The 15,015-nt window shown below is 43.7% G+C and overlaps 1 protein-coding gene across 1 annotated transcript in view; it reads right to left on the bottom strand.

The window, feature by feature from the left end:
• The window catches only part of COL3A1 (collagen type III alpha 1 chain), a 96,985-nt gene that overhangs the window by 54,358 nt on the left and 27,612 nt on the right, over positions 1 to 15,015 (bottom strand). Inside the window, exons 2-5 of the mRNA XM_081856230.1 lie at positions 9,567 to 9,769; positions 4,942 to 4,992; positions 2,749 to 2,868; positions 230 to 292 (exon numbers count right to left, since the gene is read on the bottom strand). Of these exons, the coding sequence (XP_081712356.1) occupies positions 230 to 292; positions 2,749 to 2,868; positions 4,942 to 4,992; positions 9,567 to 9,769 (437 nt within the window). The remainder of the gene's footprint in view (positions 1 to 229; positions 293 to 2,748; positions 2,869 to 4,941; positions 4,993 to 9,566; positions 9,770 to 15,015) is intronic.

The following is a 15,015-nucleotide window of genomic DNA, read 5'->3' as shown; positions in this document are numbered from 1 at the left end:
AGGGGAATGAAGAAGAAATAATGGTAAGGTAGAGATGTCAAGGAAAAGTCTGAAAAAGTTGATCAAAATATTTTAAAGAATTGCTCAAATCCAGATCCAGAGTAATGTGACCTGCTTTAAAACTTCTTATGTTCCTAAGCAGTAATAGTATATGTTCAATACAATCTGTACAAGGGGGGAAAAACCAGTAATTTCAATAAAAAGATGAGAGACAGTGTTATTGTCTTACAAGTTGGCCGTATCCTCCTCCACCAGACTTGGTATAATCGCCTTCATACTGAGGAGAAAAGTTCTGTAATTAAAAAAAGAAATCGAAAAAGATGTAGCCATTACACATAAAACAGGAGGACAGCATACACAATTGCAATGACATACAAAACCAGCACATGTAAGCATGTAATGAGGAGCTGACAGCTGTCCACAGATCCACTGGCAATACTGTATATTTGAAATGAAGAGGTGTCCCACTCAAAGTCCATAGGAAACATCTTCATGATTGGTCAGTCAAGATAGGGTTATAATTTCCTTTAGTGTGGATAATGCTGTTGCTCTCAATTACAGTGGCAGGGTTGACCAAAATGTAGCTTGGGAGCAAATGAATCTGTCTCCTGAACCGCTAAAGGTCAGCCTTCCAGGAGGCTGAAGATAAAGTTCTTGTCCATTTTCACAACCCTTTTCTCCGCGCAGTGTTATTGTCGCCATCATTCTCAGTATTGCACCTTAAGCTGGGAAAGAGGCAGTTTGGGAGAAGGAACAGGTAAAGAAAGAACATTGTAAGGGCCTCACATGGATCCATGAGTCCATGGAACACACGTTGCTTTATCAGAGAGAAAGGAGATATATGCAAACCATAGCCCAAAGCTTGCATGGGAGATATTGCGAGCTGTAGCTGTAGCAAGGAGAACTGACAGAAGGGGCAGGCAGGAAAAGGAAATACCACTATGATCAGCTGTAGAAGGTCAAGGAAGTGAAAAGTATCCACACCAAGAAGCCAAACCAAGGCTGCACAAACAAATACAAATCTGCACAAACAAACAAACAAACAAACAAACAAACAAACAAACAAACAAACAAACGTACAACCGAAAAACATAACAGCACAGTGATGGACAGCTTACTCATGCAATTCCTTCTAGGGCCAATACACAACAGCAGGCATGGAGAGATTTCCCCGGAGCTCTGACTCCTGGCTGGAGGCATCATACAAGTTTCTGGAAGTAGGTCTACTGAACAGTTCAGCAGCGAGCATTCAATGTAGCAAGGATCAGGGTTTGCTAGAGGGGGAACTTTCATACACTTGTGGATTTGTGGACTCTGTTTTAATACTTCATAACACTTCATAATAACCATGCAAAGTTATAGGCTCATTTAATGGACTGAATAGCTCAGTTGGTTAGAGTGTGGTGCTGATAATGCCAAGGTTGCAGGTTCGATCCCCGCATGGATGTCTGTTTCCAGATAATGTCCTTCTTTTGACTTAAGTTTCTCACTTTCCCCAACATTCCTGGAGAACGGCAGGTTTATCGGACCAATTCTTTAACGAAAGGTTTCTTTTTGGCATTGCGAGAAGTGACCACGTGGTAGTAAAATGCAGCATTAGCTACAGCTGCCGTGAAAGGAAACAGGGCTGTTACCATCTACAAAAGTAGAATTTGTATTTTACTGGTTGGAAAAACACACGTTTTTTGAGTGCATTTAGCAGATCTTGGATAGAAGGATTCCTTGGTTCTCAGCTGCGGTGGGACACAAAAATCCAATGGAATGGGCAGTATCAGGACCAGCAAATGCTAAAGGTGGGGAATGTAGAGACCTGCGAAACTCCTCCTTCCTGGCTATTCTGCTCTGTGTGAGGACAGAACTGTGCTTCACAGCAAAGGCAGATGTTTGGGACTACAACTCCCATCAACCCTAGCTAACAGGACCAGTGGTCAGGGATGATGGAAATTGTGGTCCCAAACATCTGGAGGGCCGGAGTTTGCCTATGCCTGGGCTAAGGGGTTGCCCTGTGTAAAGGTCTTAGCAGAAGAAAGTTACACAGGTTGGTTTATAAAATCAGCTAAGCTGCCCAAGCAGCTGTAAGTACAACTGGTGGAGCTTTTTGACCAGAGGCAGATTGTCCCCAGTAGCTGAACAGAGTTGTGCGTGAATTTGGCTAGGAATTTGGGAAATTGGCCCAAGGTGCTTAAAGGCTGGTGGCAGCAACGGCAACTCTTGAGTCCTTAGAAACTGTCATCAAGAAACAAAATTATTGAGATGACAACAACAACAACAGTAGTAATAAAAATCTTAGTTATTAGTTCATCCTGTCTCCTGTAATGGTGCCAGTCTCATGACTAAGCCTACCATACATACCAAGCCACCATGAGGCTACAAAAATGTTCTGAGGGAAAGGGTAGCAGCAGAAAATAGTCAAATGGAGGAGGTCAGTGAGTTATTGTGGCAGGGACCCTGGGATATAAAAATTAAAGAAGCACAAATATCTAGAGTGGGGTTTATAAAGAGTGGGGGGCCAGGGAACTGTGGTGGCAGCCTAGGGATCCATTTTCCCATCGGCTAAAAGAAATTTTTGGACAACATTTTATGACTTTCCAGAAACTTCCCATCTTCATTCAGAACCTTTGACAAAACGCTGTTCTATGGAGGAACAGAGCAACGTATCTCTCATGACTCTATGGCGTGCACATAGTACTGTTTCACCTAAAACAAATTCAGAGCCAAAACATAAACAGAAAGGAGAGAGTGACTTACTGATCCTGTACCGAGACCGGGGCAACTTGGGCAGACTCCAGGTTGGCCAGGAGTGCCAGGTGTTCCTGGCTGGCCAGGTGGACCAGGTGAACCATTTATTCCAGGAGTACCAGGTGGACCCTGAACATGAATTGAAATAATAATAATTGAGGCATGCATCAAGTGCTCAAGCCCTTTGTCATTCAAATAACTAGAACGAAATACTATAAAACAAAAACAGTGTGTGTTGCCCATGTGTTTCCCCTTCTTACATCAAGTAGGCATGGTGTGTTGATGATCAGCTTGGGCCCCCACAATCCCTCTCACTATCAAGGAAATGTAATAAGCGAATAGAATGAGAACTTACCCAGCTGACGTTGCCACAAAACCCCACACATGCACTATATAAAAGAATATAAGTTTCAGCACCCCCTCCCTACTCTTCTTCCCTAACCCTATACTGTATACAACACTATTGCCCAGGGCCGAATTTAGGTTTGATGAGGCCGTAAGCTACTGAAGGTAATGGGGCGCTATATATGTCCAACTGTCCTTTGTCAACAACAAATTGTCGCTGTATTTTGTGTTGAATATATGCTGTATGGCAATTTATGGATCTACACAACACAAAACACTGTTGCTGTGTGTAGGCTTTGTTTTATTTGTTTTTTATCTTATATTTTGAAAATGTACAGTGTTTCTTTTGCTTTAAATTTTTGGGGGGCCCCCAAGAGAGTGGGGCCCTAAGCTATAGCTTGTTTAGCTCATACGTAAATCCGGCATTGCTCATGTCTCATATCAAATGCAACTGATCTGTAGAAAAGACTTTACAACTTGAAAAAGAGACAATGCACATACTTTTGTAAACCAAGAAAATCTTTAATAAAAAACATTTTTTTTAAAAAAATAATCTAACTTAGGATTGTTCACACAAAAACCACAATGGCCAATGTGTGAAAGGGCAGTGAGGGCATGTGCAAATGTCTTGCCCTGCCTCCAGTCCTCCACCCACCCAGTCTGCACATTATACTTTATATGCATAGCCCCTTGGTGATGTTCCATGAAACATGGGCACTAGGAGCAAGAATGGGAGTCAATGTAAACATTAGAGAGAGGTCCCCATTGCCTTCTGCCTGCTTGCATGCGGTGAGCTCTTGTGAACAACCATAAGGGGATACAAGTAAAAAGGTAAAGGAAAAGGATCCCTGGATGGTTAAGGTAAAGGTAAAGGGACCCCTGACCATTAGGTCCAATCATGACCAACTCTGGGGTTGCGGTGCTCATCTCGCTTTATTGGCCGAGGGAGCCGGCGTGCAGCTTCCAGGTCATGTGGCCAGCATGACTAAGCCACTTCTGGCGAACCAGAGCAGTGCACGGAAATGCCATTTACCTTCCCACTGGAGCGGTACCTTTTTATCTACTTGCACTTTGACGTGCTTTCGAACTGCTAGGTTGGCAGGAGCAGGGACCAAGCAACGGGAGCTCACCCCCTCGCAGGGATTCGAACCGCCGACCTTCCGATCGGCAAGTCCTAGGCTTTGTGGTTTAACCCACAGCGCCACCCACGTCCCACTCCCTGGATGCTTAAGTCCAGTCAAATTTGACTATGGGGTGTGGCGCTCATCTCGCTTCAGGCTGAGGGAGTTGGTGTTTATCCGTAGACAGTTTTTCTGGGTCATGTGGGCAGCATGACTAAACCGTTTCTGGCACAATGGGACACCATGACGGAAGCCAGAGCCCATGTACCTTCCCGACACAGGGGTTCCCTGTTTATTTGCTTGCGCTGGTGTGCTTTCGAACTGCTAGGTTGGCAGGAGCTGGGACAGAGCAATGGGAACTCACCCCGTTGTGTGGATTTGAACTGCTGACCTTATGATCAGCAAGCCCAAGAGACTCAGTGGTTTAGACCACAGCGCAACCTGCAAGTATGGGATACAAGTATGGGATATGGAAACAGGGCAAGTTTTGCAATAAGAAGCAGTCAATTATGTGTCCCCATTAGACATCTGAAATGTTACAGCTTTCTCCTAGTGTGAAAAACTAGGCCTTTGAAGCTGATCTGCGGTAGGAGACCAACATCCTAAGCAAGTGGCCTGAGTCTTTCATTCTTCCCTTGTGTTAGTATTATTGGGAACTGAGGCTCGCTTGCAGTGGTTTGGTTTTTTTTTTTTTTAATGAGAAGTAAGGACATGATTTTATAGTTTTTGAACTTACAGGATCTCCCCTGGGGCCTTGAGGACCACCTGGAATGTTCATATCAGGGCCCTAGAGGAAGAAAAAGAAATCAAGGTGAGCAATAAAAGTCAGTACAAACATAAAGAAAATAAGTGATCAGAAATTGACCAGAGTTTCAAACGTGAATAGGAATATACATCCACATTAGCACTTTTCAAAAAGATCGTATCGTTCTCCCCCACCAAAATCAGTGAAAGACTGCATTTTTGCTTAACTGTCATATCCCCAGGTGCAACTTTCCCTAACCAAGTCCCCTCCAAATGTTGTCCGACTACAACTTTCGCCATCCCTGACAATTAACCATATTGATTGGGGCTGATGGGAGTTGGAGTCCAGCAACATAATACTGGGAGGGGGAGATTGTTGTTTGTTACTATGGTGTGCAATTTTGTGCTTTTATATTGCAAACTGCTCTGTGATCCTTGGATGAAGAACAGTCAGTACAATAGTACCTCGGAAGTCAAACGGAATCCATTCTGGAAATCCGTTCGACTTCCAAAACATTTGGAAACCAAGGCATGGCTTCCGATTGGCTGCAGGAACCTCCTGCAGCCAATCAGAAGCCATGGAAGCCATGTCGGATGTTTGGGGTCCAAGCAACATTCGCAAACCGGAACACTCATATCACTTCGGGTTTGCGGTGTTTGGGAGCCAAAATGTTTGACTCGCAAGGTGTTTGGGATCTAAGGTATGACTGTATAGAAATTTAATAAACTAACTAACTAACTCACATCCAGAAGGCCACACTATTGAAAAGAAATGCATTCTTTTTATGAATGCAAAAAATCAGAACAGGAGTTGCTGAGCTAGCTACTAGAAGGAAATGATCAACCATTGCAGGCCATGAGATTGGCAGACAAGACACTGTTGATGGTTCTGCCTCTGCTGCCTGGCTGATATTGACCCATGACAGGGCCTTCTCAGTAGTGGCTCCCCATTTGTGGAATGCCCTCCCTGGTGAGGTGCATCTTTTCCCCTCATTATTAACTTTCAAGAAGTATGTAAAAGCTTTCACGTTCACCCAGGTGCTTGATTGCTGAAATACACTGTTCCTGTGAATCTGAACACTATTAGCTGTGATGACTTTTTAAAGATGTTCCTGTTTTGGGTACTCTTAACATTCTAAAGATTTTATTTTATTTTTAATTGCATTGTTTTGTTGACTTCTTTGAAGCCCTGGGCTCCTTTGGGAGGAAGGGCACAACAGAAATTTAACAGACATAAAGAATAATGTTCTCTTTTCCCTTTCTTCTTTTTCCTGCTACTCCTCACCTTTTCCCTTCCTTCTTCCCTCAGTGCACAATGTCTCTGTTTGAACAGCTTGGCGTTTGGTGTTTTGAGGGCAATAGAATTCAGAGAAAAGGCTATTGTGAAGCTTTACAAGTACAACTCCAATAAAATCCATGAAAATGAGCACTTCTTTCATATGGTCTAGATGAGATAAATTCTGGTATGTATTACAACCCGTGTCACCATGTTTATCAAAAGGAGCTGCTTAGTTTTCAAGGAAAGACAATAAATTGCCCAAATGTTTTCAAGCAATATGAGGGGACACTCCACATTTTTAGTTATAAACTCATTTAGGTTTTGATTAAGGGTGATGGGATGTCATCATACAATTTAGCCTTTAGCTAAAGAGTCCTGATTATTGCGGCCTGTGTTCAGTAGAAATGCTTCTTTCTTTTGTTCTCTGAGAATGATACAGCTGGACATGATCTTCACCCCTAGAACTAACTGCAGATCACAACACAGTTTTCCTTTGGAATTTACATTTTTCTACACTTAGTGATGCCTTTATTGGCTCCAAAAAACTCTTATAAACCTTGCTTAAAACAATACTTTGTTTCAGAATGCTTAGAAATGCATATATTTGAAATAAAACAAGTTCAAAAATATGTACATATTTAAATGCTATTAATTTCAGATTAATGCAGAAATTAGAAATCCACAGCACTCTAGAAATGTTTATTTTCTTCCCATGAGATTTGTGTGGTTGTTGCTGCATCAGGGCATTGTGGGAAATTAAAAGATCGTAGATGTGTAGCACTCACTGAATGTGCTAAACCGCTTGCTCCCATCAGGGCAACTGAAGGAATAGCTCAGTCAGTAGAGCATGAACCCTCTTAATCTCAGAGTCGTGTGTTCAAGCCCAACATCGGGCAAAAAGATTTCTGCATTGCAAGGGGTTGTACTAGACAACTTGTGTGGTCCCTTCCAACTCTATAATTCTATGAAAACTTCTATGAAAGAGTGGGCCTCAAACTTCGAGCCAGATCAGTGTGTATTCATACAAACATCATATGGGTAAGGTAGAGTCTAGTTAACATTCTTGCGGGTAATTTTAGGATGAAAAATAATGATTCCGGTAAGGGAAATAGTAACAGAGAACTTTAGCGCATCCAGTTACTTTTAGTTCAGCGAGAGACAGCAGTTGAAATCTATGCCATCAACTTTCATCTAAAGAATATTCTATATACTAGAGGTGGGAAATCTGTGGCCTAAGAGGTACATGTGGCTCTCTGCCTAATTTCATTTGGGTATTGGGAGCCCATTAGGGAAAGAAGATGACCAGGAACAGGGGGAAAAAAATGTGGAGGGGGAGTAGAATTGGATGGAACAATGGAAGCAAGGAGGAGGAAAAGTTCTATGCAAGCAATCAGTTCAAATCCCTGGGACCTTTCTGAGTTATGGAATCATAAAATTGTACAGTTGGAAAGGACCACAAAATTCACCTAGTGGGGCTTGAACCCTGAAATTAAGTGTCTCGTGCTCTACTGAGCCAACCCAGGGATACAAGTTAGCAGTCCCTTCCATGACAGCCTACTGGGCAGAAGGGGGGGGGGGAGAGAGAGAGAGAGAGAGAGAGAGAGAGAGGATTGTTCGAAAGAGTGGAGAAAGAGGTGGTCTTGCTCACTTTAATCTCTGGTTTTACCTATCTCTGCCATGTGGCCCCTGAGGGGCCCTGACAGATAATTCCCTGAGAGAACATGGCCTTTGGCAAAGAAACATTTCCTCACCTCGGCTATATTCAGTGGGGCTTATTCCTAAATATACACACACTCTGTAAAAGGTTGTGTCTCTAAGCATTTGATTTTTATTTCATTAGTAGCACCAAATCCCTCAAGTATTCTTACAGTATTTGAGGGATAGGGGAGGAACAACACAAAGATCCCAACGGTTCGTAAACAAAACTCATAATGCAGACTACTCCATTTTATGTCAGTTTCCATCTTGATTCTAGATCTGGGTTTTGAGCATTTTAGCTAGCGGAAATCAAGTGCTGAACATGAACTTTGTTCCAAACATCTACACACCATGAGAAATTTCCAGCTGCAAATTTATAATTGGCAATGCAAATTGTGCAGAGAGTGGATGTTCTCTTGGGGCAGAATTTAGTGTTCTTTGGATGCAAAGTTTTTTGGCCTAAGTAGATATTCCTGATACTTGCCAGGATTTATTTGTATTCAAGTGAATAACAAGCCCTGCCCAGTTTTTATATACTCAACAGTTTACAGCATCTCTCCGTTTCTAGTGAGAACAGATTTTGTTGGGAGTTTGCTGAGAGACTTCCTTGTTGGTGTTTGGACTGGAACGTGTTGCAAAAACAATATTTCTCCGTATATCCTGGCAGTTCAAATTCTAACCCTTTTATCAGCCTAGGAAGTGCAGAGGTCCTGGTTCATTGTGAAAAGGGAAGGAATCAGCATTCCTGGACCTCCATGAAATAGCCCTTTTGAGAATGGGAAAATAGTTGTATTTAGATGATGCTCCTAATAAGTTGGCCCTCTTTGATGCTTGATCTCACAAAGTCTAAATCAATACTTGAAGGAAGGTTTTGAATATATCACACGCGGCCATTTTGAGTATGCACTGATCAAGAGCCATAGCAATAGTTAAGCCTAAAAAAATAGAATTGAGCCCAGTATAACCCCTTTGAAGCCAGTGGTTCAATGGTCAACAAAGTAATAGCACAAAAACAAGAATTACCACAGTGCAATAGAACTTGCCCTCTTCTCCTCCCACCATGACATACTTAAATCTCTTCCATAGGGTTGTGGGAGGCTGGGAGAAGAGGGGAAGAACATTCCATTCTGCAAGCAGAAATCCTGCTCTCATGGAACATTTTCCTTAGCACTGTGTTGAATCCAACTCAATAGGATTAACAGTGCAATCCTACTCATGTCTTAAGGAAGTCCTGCTGAATTCCGTGGGACTTACTCCTACGGAAGTGTGTGTAGGTTTGGAGAGGAAACCATTTTAAATTTAGGCATGAAGAAGAAGAAGAAGAAGAAGAAGAAGAAGAAGAGGAGGAGGAGTTTGGATTTGATATCCCGCCTTTCACTCCCTTTAAGGAGTCTCAAAGTGGCTAACATTCTCCTTTCCCTTCCTCCCCCACAACAAACACTCTGTGAGGTGAGTGGGGCTGAGAGACTTCAAGGAAGTGTGACTAGCCCAAGGTCACCCAGCAGCTGCATGTGGAGGAGCAGAGACGCGAACCTGGTTCCCCAGATTACAAGACTACCGCTCTCAACCACTACACCACACTGGCTCTCAAGGCTTAGCTGAGGCTGGATTCAGGGTGGTAGGTTTATACAAGGTCTTACAGGTGGCATCGTTGGTGAAGGGCACTTTGGGCAGCAATCTCCAAACGGAATCTCTGGATTCTCGCAGTCTAATTCTATATCGTCGCAGACGATGTCATCGCACAGAACAGCTCCTGAGTCACACACGCAGATTTGGCATGGTTCCGGTTTCCAAACATCCCTGTCAGCGTACACTTGGCCAAGGTGTGTACATGCTCCTACGACTGGGGAGAAAAACGTGGAGGAGAGAAATAATAAACATTAGGTGTTGGGTGCACATCAGTAAAACACAAATGGAAGAAATAGCAAACAGCTTTGGCATATTCTTGCTATTTGATCATTGACAGAGTTTAAAATGGCAGTTGTGATTCCATGATCTAGCATTTGAAGAGCAGAGGTGGTCACTAGAGATCAACTATTTAATAGCAGGAAAGGAAACAACGTGAGATTCTGTGTTTCGTCTAGGGTCTTTTCTGACACAGAGAGAACGGTGAACACTTTCACAAAGAATTCTACACTACACGCTAAGAGACAAATGTGAAAGGTTGGATGACAAGCAACTAGGAAGGGTGACAGATGGACACCTACAATTCTTTTTTAAAAAACTAGATTAAAAAAAACCCCTAGATTCCATTGTGAACACATGTACAAATTGGGGGAGGGGAGAACATTGCTGGACATAAACTTCTACAGTACATAAAGTGAAATGTTTTTGATAATTTCTGCTTATAATAGCGTGAAATCGTAAGCTTGATGTCAGAACCAAGAAAAAAGCACACCAAGAACTCAGGCCAATGTAAGTTTCAATAGTGGGAGTGGTCCCTACTCGCAAATCAATTTCTGAGTTCTTGGTGTGCTTTTTTCTTGGTATATTTAATAACAAGAACTCCAACTTATTTAACATTGATGTCAGAACCAGGCACCCTTGAGCAGTCTCTAGTGTTGCTCCAGGGCATTGTGGGGAATAAAAATGGCAGCTCATAACTGCTGCCCAGTTCAACTCATGGCTGGGGTTCAGGGACACTGATTTAGAAGGGGCCATACTCAAAGGCTACCTCAAAACAGAAGCTGGTCATGACTGCAGACTATGTTTCACTTTATGTATGTGCCATAGTAGCATGGTAGTAGTGGCATGACAAGCAATCTTTTGAAATAAAAGATTATCAGTAGAATTTGCTGACATTTTTTCTAGTTTGTTCAATGTCAACAGCAATCTCTCTTGTTAATATCTCAAAGCAATGAGTGTCATTAGTTGTTTTAGAGGGGGGAGGGAATCCCACTTCTCTAAAGATGAGAATAATGCATAATAATAATAATAATAATAATAATAATAATAATAATTTATTTATACCCCACCCATCTGGCTGGGTTTCCCCAGCCACTCTGGGTGGCTTCCAACAGAATATTAAAAACACTTATTTATGCATATTTTAAATCTTAGCTCAATTACATGAAAATACAATGCATTAATTGTTAATGCCAGCACAAAAAGATGTTCATTTCCCCTGGTGGGAAATGATGTGCATCTTCACGTTACACATTTCAGAAGATTTAACTTTACAAACAAAAACAGAAGACTCTGGTGAATGATGCATAGTTACATACACATACTTCCCAGCAACATTTCACTCATGAACATAAACACATTATCATATATTTAATTTTGCTACTGCAATCAGTTTATAGACATTGGCCTATAAAGCTCTATATAGCCTAGGACCCAAGTATCTGAACAACCACTTTCTTTACCACCAACCAGCCTGTATCTTAAGATGTGGGCCAGTTCTACTCAAGGAGGAGGAAACTGTGTTGGCACAGAATCCCTCAGCAGTCTAGACTCCAATGTTGTTATTTACCCTCACAACATAGGAGTACAGTTCATTTAAAATAGTTCTCCTCCCTCAAGCATCTATGGCCTCTGCATCTCCATCAATCTTTTTCATGTTATGTCTGATCCAACCATGTGTGCTCACTTTGTTGGTATTTCAGCTTTGGTCAGACATGACGCTCTGCGTTTGCCAGGTGGCTTGATCCATTGGCCAGGTTGTGTATGTACAATAGGCCACTGCTTTCCAACTTCTGGGACGCGGGTGGCATTGTGGGTTAAACCACTGAGCCTCTTGGGCTTGCCGATCAGAAGGTTGGCAGTTCGAATCCCCGCGACGGGGTGAGCTCCCGTTGCTCTGTCCCTGCTCCTGCCAACCTAGCAGTTCGAAAGTACATGAAAGTGCAAGTAGATAAATAGGTCCCGCTCCGGCGGGAAGGTAAACGGCGTTTCCGTGTGCTGCTCTGGTTCGCCAGAAGCGGCTTAGTCATGCTGGCCACATGACCCGGAAGCTGTATGTCGGCTCCCTCGGTCAATAAAGCGAGATGAGCGCCGCAACCCCAGAGTCGGTCACGACTGGACCTAATGGTCAGGGGTCCCTTTACCTTTACCTATCCAACTTTTAAGGAACTTGCTCATATAGTATAAACTTGGGAATCAGAGCAATGAGGAAATAGTAGAACTCTTTATTTGTTTCCACGCACAAAACAGAGTCTAGAATCTCAGAAACGTTTTATCAGTCACAGGACATCTGGGTAGCTATGGTGCTTCAGAAGGATTCCTAAGGATACTAAAGATTTGCTTCCCTGTCACCTTAATTTATTGGCACATGGTAAAGATTCTGTCATAATTATCTTTTAAGTGACAGTTTCAGGATAACGTTTTCCTCCAGGTAGCTGCCGCTGGGAAAACGTAGCAATGATTAGATGGTTAATCTGCTGAACAGATGTTCCTGTATCAAAAATACAGAAGTGAGACCTGCAACAAATGTTGTAGATGGAGTGCTGTTGTTTGGGATTTCTGCCATTCCACTCCAGAATTCCATTTTTGCCCCTCAGCAGTCAGCATTCTGGGGCCAGTGAGCATGCTCATTCTTCACTGAACTGTTTGGGGGAACAGCAAAAATAGAGGGGGATACACACACACACACACACACACACACACACACACAGTGGTACCTCTAGTTACAAACTTGATTCGTTCCAGAGGTCCGTTCTTAACCTGAAACTGTTCTTAACTAGCGGCGTGCTTTTGCTAATGGGGCCTCTTGCTGCCGCTGCGCCGCTGGCACATAATTTCCGTTCTCATCCTGGGGCAAAGTTCTCAACTTGAGCTAACTCTTCCAGGTTACTGGAGTTTGTAACCTGAAGCTTTTGTAAGGTACCGCTGTATAAGGTAAAGGGACCCCTGACCATTAGGTCCGGTTGTGGCCGACTCTGGGGTTGCGGCGCTCATCTCGCTTTATTGGCCGAGGGAGCCGGGGTACAGCTTCCAGGTCATGTGGCCAGCATGACTAAGCTGCTTCTGGGAAACTAGAGCAGCACACGAAAACGCCGTGTAAATTACCGCCAGAGCGGTACCTATTTATCTACTTGCACTTTGACGTGCTTTTGAACTGCTAGGTTGGCAGGAGCAGGGACCGAGCAATGGGAGCTCACCCCGTCGCAGGGATTCAAACTGCCGACCTTCTGATCAACAAACCCTAGGCTCTGTGATTTAACCCACAGCGCCACCCGCATCCCTTAAGGTACCGCTGTATACACACACGGAAATCTGGTAAAACATGAATTCGGGCTCATATGCATGCATGGATGAAGGTTCCAACATTATCATTCTTTTATTCTTATTTGTACTGTTATGAACCCAGCAATCATCTGCAAATCTAGAAAAACTTTGGCTATAGCCCTTGAATCCAAGCATTCCCCGGTGAATTTTCCCATGCATAACAGCAATCGTAAAAGGCAGAAATGAAAGAAACAAGCCAAACGTGAATGTTCAGAAATAAAATGCATTAAGTCCTGAAATAGGAGGGGGGAAAGGAATATCAAAGCTCGCTGAAGAGTTATATTCATTAAGCAAAATCCTTTATTTAAGCCTGATTACTATAAAAAGATTACTTGAAATCTATGCATCGTGCTTTGTTTATAATGTTAGTAGCATTAAACAAAAGGCCATATATCCTTCCCGTTACAACACATCTTGTGGCCTTTCAAACTAACCACACCGTTTTATGACAATTCCTGCAGGGAACAAGAGGCCTCCCTTCCTGTCAAAGTTCCCAATACAGTTCAATACTCAGTGTCACCCAGTAGACAGAACAATGACCGCTCCCCACTTAAAAACGGGGGGCGCCCTTTGCGTGGACGCGCGCAGCCCTGGATCTGGAGTGGCCCCATCAACATAGGCTTTGCCTTCCCCCAGGTGGGATACCTGGAGGTCCCCGCCTACCCCAGTGAGTTGTCCAATCCCACCTGGGGGAAGTGTTGCCAGGGAAACCAGGCCAGGTAGGGGGAGGGATTACCTGCCCACACAATAGAGGGTGGATCTTAATTGGTAATCCTCACTTGGCTCCAGAGCTTCTCCCACCCTACCCACCCTCAGTTAATGTCTTCTTTTGCAGGTTAACTTTTCTTCATAGGTTTTGCAGGTTGACCTGTCTCCACAGGTATGCGGGCGCTGCTACGATAAGGTCGCTGTTAAAGGGCCGGAAAGGAATTTCCCTGCATTGGCAGGTTTCGCTTTTCCCGTAGCAAAACGTCACAACTTTGGCGGTATCAGGCCTTGGGCGGAATCCTTTAGTCCATCTTCCTCTTTGCGGCGGCGATACCAGGGTTCCCCGTTAAAGGGGTTTTTGAAGGGAGGCTTTGGCCGTATGCCGAAAGGTCGTCATTGCTCTCCCCTGCGGCGGCGTAACGGGGTCGGCTATCTCTGCTTGAACATATGTTCTCCAGAGCCGGCCCATCCCCCCCCCACACACTGGATAACCCTGATGCTCCCTAGGTCCCCGGCTGGGGACTAGGGAGGGAGAACGCCCAATGCCTGAGCCAAGGTCTACCCACATTTGAAATTTAATAAAGTTGTGGCCAATTTAATCCCATAGCACGTTGTTTAGAGTCGTTATTCCACATGACGGGGGGGACCACTCGGGATCTGGGGACTCTGCCTGTCCACGCAATGGACTAGTTGGAGCTGGTAGGACTCTGGAACAAATCTCAGCCCAAAGTGAATTTAATGGACAAGTGTGTGGGTTGCATTCTGGCTTCCCTCCCTCCAGCTGGTGGCATGTGCATGTTATGTACTGAGTTGAATGGGATCCAAAATGCAGCAGCCTGATTGGTCCTAGAACAATAGGATCCAAAATGCAGCAGTCTGATTGGTCCTAGAACAATAGGATTCAGAATGCAGCAGTCTGGTTGGTCCTAGAACAATGCAGCAGTCTAATTGGTCCGCAGCAGCCACCCAATCCAGGTGGAAGTGAATCCACAACCTGATTGGCCCACAGGAGAATCCCGGAATTAGCTAATCACATGCAGCCCATTGTGTAAATAATGTATATAAAGCAGATATTGTGGGGGAACTTCCATTCCTTCTCACCACTGTGAGCTGAATAAAGAGCATGAAATCCACTCTCGACTCTCGATTTCA

Source organism: Podarcis erhardii (assembly GCF_964252035.2).
Source record: "Podarcis erhardii genome assembly, chromosome: 1".
Lineage (NCBI taxonomy): Eukaryota > Metazoa > Chordata > Lepidosauria > Squamata > Lacertidae > Podarcis > Podarcis erhardii.
This window is presented reverse-complemented; position numbering and strand designations above follow the sequence as displayed.